At 53.1% G+C, this 6,468-nt stretch overlaps 2 protein-coding genes across 2 annotated transcripts; both read left to right on the forward strand.

Annotated features, from left to right (window-relative positions):
* Nucleotides 1-27: 27 nt before the first annotated feature.
* LBRM_35_2200 (putative serine/threonine protein phosphatase 2B catalytic subunit A2) lies at nucleotides 28-1,230 on the forward strand (the record flags this gene model as incomplete). The annotated part of the gene is made up of 1 exon (XM_001568790.1): nucleotides 28-1,230. The coding sequence occupies one exon, from the start codon at nucleotides 28-30 to the stop codon at nucleotides 1,228-1,230; it is 1,203 nt and encodes a 400-aa protein (XP_001568840.1).
* Nucleotides 1,231-1,831: 601 nt separating this feature from the next.
* Nucleotides 1,832-2,131, forward strand: LBRM_35_2210 (hypothetical protein, unknown function; the record flags this gene model as incomplete). The annotated part of the gene is made up of 1 exon (XM_001568791.1): nucleotides 1,832-2,131. The coding sequence occupies one exon, from the start codon at nucleotides 1,832-1,834 to the stop codon at nucleotides 2,129-2,131; it is 300 nt and encodes a 99-aa protein (XP_001568841.1).
* Nucleotides 2,132-6,468: the final 4,337 nt, after the last annotated feature.

Raw genomic sequence — 6,468 nt, forward strand, 5'->3', positions numbered from 1 at the left:
ATTGCGCAGCTTATTAGTCTACCCAATATGAAGTGCTCCGGTGTAGTGGATCGTATCCTCAATGGAACGCCTGTAGAGCGCAGCCTATCGCTGAAGAATGACAAAGTGTCACTAGAGAGTATCATGCTGCAGTTTCTCTGCGGTGAACCGCTTAGACTCGAGCACGCAACGGAAATTGCTCAGCAGGCGGCACTTGTTCTTCGCACAGAACCGAATGTACTTTCTATCGGCGACACTGTTGTTGTCGTCGGGGATATTCAAGGTCAATACTACGATTTGGTAGAGATCTTCGCTGCTTGTGGCTCCTTGGGCGTGACTAAGTACCTTTTTCTTGGCAACTACATCGGCAATGGCGGGTTCAACTTGGAGTGCCTTCTTTTCCTACTGGCAGCGAAAGTAGCTCACCCGCAGTCGCTTTTTCTGATCCGAGGAAGCAATGAATCCAAATTCATGGCAGACGTTCTTCAACTTGGCAAGGAGTGTCAGCTAAAGTACTCTAGCGCTTTGTTACCACAGTTACTGTCTGCGTTTAACTGTTTGCCACTGGCGGCAATAGTCCGAAAAAAGTTTTTCTGCGTTCACTCAGGACTGTCCCCAGACGTGTCGCATGTAGATGACATTGCGCTAATTCATCGCTTCCGTCACATTCCAACGCGAGGGGCAATGTGTGATATGGTGTGGTCTGAGCCAGATTGGGACACCGGCAATCAGCTGTACAACAATGCTGAGGAGTCTTCAGGCGAGACATATATTCCACGACTCGGCTTGTTTGAGACGCGAGCACTCTTCATCCCAAACAAACAGCGAGGCCTGAGCTACGTGTTCAATTTCGCTTGTGCAAAACGTTTTGTATCAGCGAACAACCTCCTCTGCATCATTCGAGCTCACGAGGTTCAAGAGCTCGGCTTTAAGCTATATCGCCCGCACCCGAACCACCTGTTTCCTTGCATAATTTCCATATTTTCGGCACCAAATTACTGCTCTAGTTTCGGCAACAAAGGCTCAGTTTTAGTGGTTTCACAGGAGACTATTTGCTTCAAGCAATTTGAGCCCTCGCCTCATCCATGTGTGCTGCAAGGGCGAAATGCATTTTCGTGGTCTCTACCGTTCTTGGAAAGCAACCTAATGTCCATCTTCCTGACCCTCCTGTCGGGCTCTGATTATGACCCAATGGGTGTGGACAGTTCTGGAAAGGGCTCGAGCAGCGGAGATATCACACCAATCATTTAAAACAATAGCGGTGCCACATTTCTTAGCGCACGGAGACGTGCATGACGGCGTACTGGATGCTTGAGTCTCTGTTTCATGAGGAAGGGGACTCCTTTTTCCTTCCTTTGCTTTTTGGTGCTCTTTCCTGTAACTGTAGCCGCTTGGGTTTTTCTCGCTTTTACTTTCAGTTTGCATGTCACCTTAGTCCTCTTGAAAAATGTGGACCACACAACACGACCATTTTGTTTTTTGAGTACTTTGAACACGAACAAGCAGCATGTGTTACGTCATCTAATTGGCCTGGTTTCCCTCAATTAAACCAACTGATCCGTTTGGTCTGAGCAGCAGAGCCAGCAGATTCATCTTATTTCGATGCAGTTGAAACGTAATAAGGAAGAAGTCAACGGTGACAGCGTATAAAGCATGTGCTGCATGCGCTTCAGTTTTTCCCTTCACCTTCCTCTCGCTCCTTTTCTCAACTCATTCTTTTTCTTCTCTTCGCTTGCCTTTTCACTCTCAAGCCTGTCGCCTACCGTCTTCAGTCACCCTTCTCTGCTTTGGCAAAGGCTCCTCTCGCACTTATCGAGCTGAGAAAAGAGTGCTACGTTTCCGGTCGTTCGCCATGGTAGAAAGCGTTGAGGTGCTGCAGTGGCGCATCAACCACGCTATTGAGAACCAGATGATACCACCCGAAACGAACTATATCAGTGAGCTGCTTGCTGCCAGCTTAGCTCTGGACAACTCCAACGAGCAACTGAGGCTGCTTGATTATCGGTGGCAAGCGTATCTCGACAAACAGTACGTGCAGTGCCAACATTTGGACGAATTTTTGGAAGGACTAGTGCAGCACCTCCTGAAAAAGAAGCCCGACCGTCCGTTGGAAGAGTTGCTTCTATACCTCGAAAGTGAAAGAAGGCAGTAGTCGCGGTGAGTTCTGCTGACGAGGTTGAAGTGGAGTCGCATCTTCCGCTCTTTAGTGAGGTTTCGGCACGCCCATTCACACCGGAACTTGTACTGACCCTTCGGGTGCTGTTTTCGTCTGTGTGTCCCTTCTGCTTTTACTCTAGCATGGAACCTTTTGTTTTCTCAGGCACCCCTTTTCAAACTGATCGGTACATCGGTAACTGGTTGACCTGCCCCAACGGCAGCGCCCCACAGCGGCTGTCTTGTGTTTTTCCTGCCCTCATCGCCTTACAAGCGGGATTATACAAAGCAGTGAGGAAGAGCAGCTCTCGACCTCTACTTGTCGTCAGCCCAAAGGCATGCCTGGAGGGGGGTATATTGCAACAGTGCCTTCCATACTGCGTGCACCGTTGACCTCACTGTCTTTCTCCTACTCCTCAACAGTCTCTGCGCGCACTCACCGTCACTGCCTACGTCTCGTCGACTTTCCCCCACCTGCTAGAGCTCCACCAGTGCAAAAGCGCCGAATGTGCCCGTGCGCGACTTTCAGTAGCGCACGAACTTGCATCTTGTGATCTTACCGTGCAGCGCGACCGCATCGCAAGCTGAGTGCAATACTGCTTGTGTGATGCTGCCTGTGTGTTACCGTTGTCGTTTGGAGTGTGCTCCCAATAAAAATCGAGCTCAACTGACTCCGTCACAGGAAATGCATCCTCTTCTCTTTCACAAACGCAACGCAACTCAGAAAGTTGTAAGAGGGGCTCTTTGTTTCCTCCAGTTAGCGCGCACACGATGGTAAGTACCCTGGACGCCATCAGGCAGGCAGTGGAGAATAGCTGCTATTTCGTCAGTTCTGAATGTGTCGTCCCTACAACGGAGATTGGCGCTGTTGCGCTGTACGACATAGTTGAGCGTCTGCCCGCGCTTGATCCGCTCTTCTGCAGTATAACGTGGGGCAATGATGGCCGAACCGCAGAGACCTTCATCGAGGTCGCCTCAGTGTGCCAGTCGCTGCTGTCTGTCAACTTTCAGGTGAATCTAACAGGGTACACGAGTAAGCTCGAAGTGCTTAAGTGGCTGAGACTCCTCAAAGCGAAGGGTGTGCGCAACCTCCTCGTGAGAAGAAGCGCTCCTACGGCAGGCTCCACCACTACGTCCTGCAATGGGGATATTGGCGTCGGGCCCAGAACCACAGCCGCAGGTTCTCACGGCACCCCAAGGGAGGAGGTCAATGCAACCACCTCCACGTCCTTGGCACCAATCACTACCGTGTCTTCGTCTTTCTCTGTCTCTGCCTTTCCGCACGCTGTGGGCTTTGTTTGATTTGTGCGCGAGCACTTTGGCGACTACTTTGGCATTGCTGTGGTCCCGTTTCCAGAAGTGACTCTCGCTGGCAACAAGAGCTCCGATCTTGCTCGGCGTGCTGCCCGTCTCGTAGGTGCTCCAGCTCAAGTCGTTTGGTATGCACTGGCTATCCGGAACAGTGGACTTTCAGCGTCGCATCGAATCGGCAAAAGGCAACGACAACGAGGCAAAGCGCACTATGGTGGGGCTCTACCAGCTGCTCGTGAAGAAGCTGCTGACGCGTGAATGTAGCGGGTGTACTTTTTCATCATGAATATGGATCACCTTCTTGCCATCCTGAAAGACATTGATGTCACCGGCAAGAAACTGCGGGGGCGCATTGGTCACCTGGAGTGACAAGTTACATGATCCGCACGGCTCATTGGTGTGGTACCACAGGGGAGAGGTGCAATTCGGTGCTGGCGTCACACCATAACGCCACCCTGGCGCTTGGAGAAGCATGCGGGTATCATGCAAGGCTGCTGTTGTGCTGCCAACCCAAGCCGTGCGCACAGTTCCTCATGTTCCAGGGGATAGCAGAACTCCAAACTGCCCTCGCGGAACTGAGTCAAATTTTTCGCAGCTTTTCTAGACAGCTGCGGGACGCTGCCGTGGGCGAATGAGCTCTCCGGTGAAACTGAATACGTCACCCGGTACAAGCCTCTCAAAGCACGGGGGCTGTATGCTATTGGCTTCCAGACGCCTGTGAACGGGGCACCAAGCTCGCCCAAGGTTGCTGGGTGGGGACCAGGGGATGGATATGTGTGACAGAAGAGCCACGCCGAGTTCCTATGTCCTTTCTCCTCAACACAGACTGTGTTCACGACGCTCGAGAAGTACCCCTCCCTCTAGTACATGGCCATTAATGCGCATGGCAACATGGTGCGTGCACGGTGGCGCATGGAGGGCAGTGACAATGACGGTGAGACGTAGCTACTACAGCACACACAGCAGCAGCAGCAAGGGTCATCTGCCACCTCACCTCTGCAGCCCCCGATCCCGCAGTAAAGCACCTTGTCGTTCTTTGGCACTGGGGCCACGGCCATCACGTGGGACATCTTTCCAGAGAACGAGGTGATTTAACCCACGATTGCTTCTGTGGACTCGTTTCGCGCGTGAGTGGGAGAGGCTTTTGACACGTGGGCCGCGCCTTTACCTCCTAAAGACGCCCCTGCCGTGATGCGCTACATCCAAAGGGAATAGGTGCTGGCATGGTTGAGAACTTTTTTCAAGAGTCGCCAACGCTACTGTAGCATGCCATTGTGTAAATTAGCTCTAAGATCCCGCCGTTGACGGCGGTAGATCTGATGCAGATGCACCCTAGATCGGCGCTTACCCTTGCATCGACCGATAATGCTGAGGTGAACACCCCCGAACCGTTTGTGCGAGCGCCCTGAGCTACACCGGATGACTTTGAGGGTGGGACGGGAGGAGGTGGCGCTCGCAGCTACGCTTTGTGGATCGTGTGGGAAAGTAATCCCTGATTTTTTTGCCGATGCCTGGCACTGGTGGAGCGAAAACCAGGCGAAGCCCTCGCTGGGGCCTGTGCAGCATCAGAGCTCTCTGCTGAACAGGCCTGAGAGATCGCAAGGCCAGCACAGATAACTTTTTCATCACCTCCCTCTCCGTGAGACTTCTCTCTGAACTCATGCAGCTGAGGAAGGAGAAGGAAAGGAACTGCGAGTAGGAGGTAAACAGAAGAAGATATGCTTCCTGTGATTCTCATCTCTTTGCTTCACATTCACAAGCACATGCACATAAAAATACCCTTCCACATCTGCACCAGGGATGAGCAATGAATGACAAAGAGCGGCATTTGTTTGTTTGTTTTCACTGTTTACAAGCCGGATGCACTTCCAAAGAATTAGAGATGAAGACCGAGACCAACAGTTTTTTTTTTTCATCACCAGCGTGGCCACTCTCTGCCATACAACATGGGCTCAACTCCACTCTACCCCCGGCTACTCACAGGTCCGTCGCGTGGCGCGAAGCGGCCGTAGACACGCGAGGTACAGCACCGCGCCGACTCGGTCATCGGAGCACGGCCCCTGCCTCGAGTTCTGTCCACCCGCTCCCCACATCGCCTCGCAGCCGCTCCCATTGGGCCGGTCGCCACCTGGTGCATCGCGCGCAGTAGTGCAGGCGCCCCACACCAGTGGGCAGCGAGGGCCGGGTGGGATACGTTCGAGTCACGCTGGCACCTAGCCTAGCATGTGCATGATACACACGTGTGCAGTGCTGCAGGTCGGTTCGACGCCACGCAGCCTAGGACAGGCCCGCCGACATCAGCAGCGACGAAATCGCACGGACTTTGCTACGTCATTGCTGCCTGACCCTCTCATCACCAGAAGCGACTTGGCACTGGCAGAGACAGGGGCTGCTTGGCCTCCCCACAGAGTGGACACTGCACCCTGGTGCCATTGGTGGTGGCGTCCCCCGTTATCAAGGGGTGCCAAAGGCAACACTTCCAACAGTTCCGCTGGTGTCTCTGCGACCAGTCAGGCTTGTACCCTCAAGAAGGGTGACCTACTGGAGGTGCTTCCGTATACGACGGTTGTTTATGTAGCCGTTGCTTTGGCTGCTCTGCTTTCCACTGATCTCCCTGTTAAGATGTGCTCACGCTGCTACCATCGCCTATTCCATGTCACCTCCCCTTCCCCCCCCCCATTTATAGTTCTCTTCCTTTGCTGCTTCGCTGCTCGACAGCAGCAACATCACTCAAGGGAAACGTCGTGACACAAGTCATACAGGGGACTTCGAAGGAACGACATGTCTCTGGACTTCTTAGTGTCGCAGATTCTTACCCCTGACAATGTCCAGCGCGCTGTGGCGGAGGCAGAACTGGAGCGGCGGAGCCGAGAGGTGCCCGGGTTCTGCTTCTCTCTTGCTCGCTACTGCCGAACGCTTATGAGCAGTCAGTCCTCACACACTGTTGGTTTAGTCGCTCTGTCTGTTCTAAAGCGCAGTGTGATGGCGTCGAATAGCGCAGAGGAGCTTGAACAGGTCGTTTCT

This window comes from Leishmania braziliensis, chromosome 36, assembly GCF_000002845.2.
Source record: "Leishmania braziliensis MHOM/BR/75/M2904 complete genome, chromosome 36".
Lineage (NCBI taxonomy): Eukaryota > Euglenozoa > Kinetoplastea > Trypanosomatida > Trypanosomatidae > Leishmania > Leishmania braziliensis.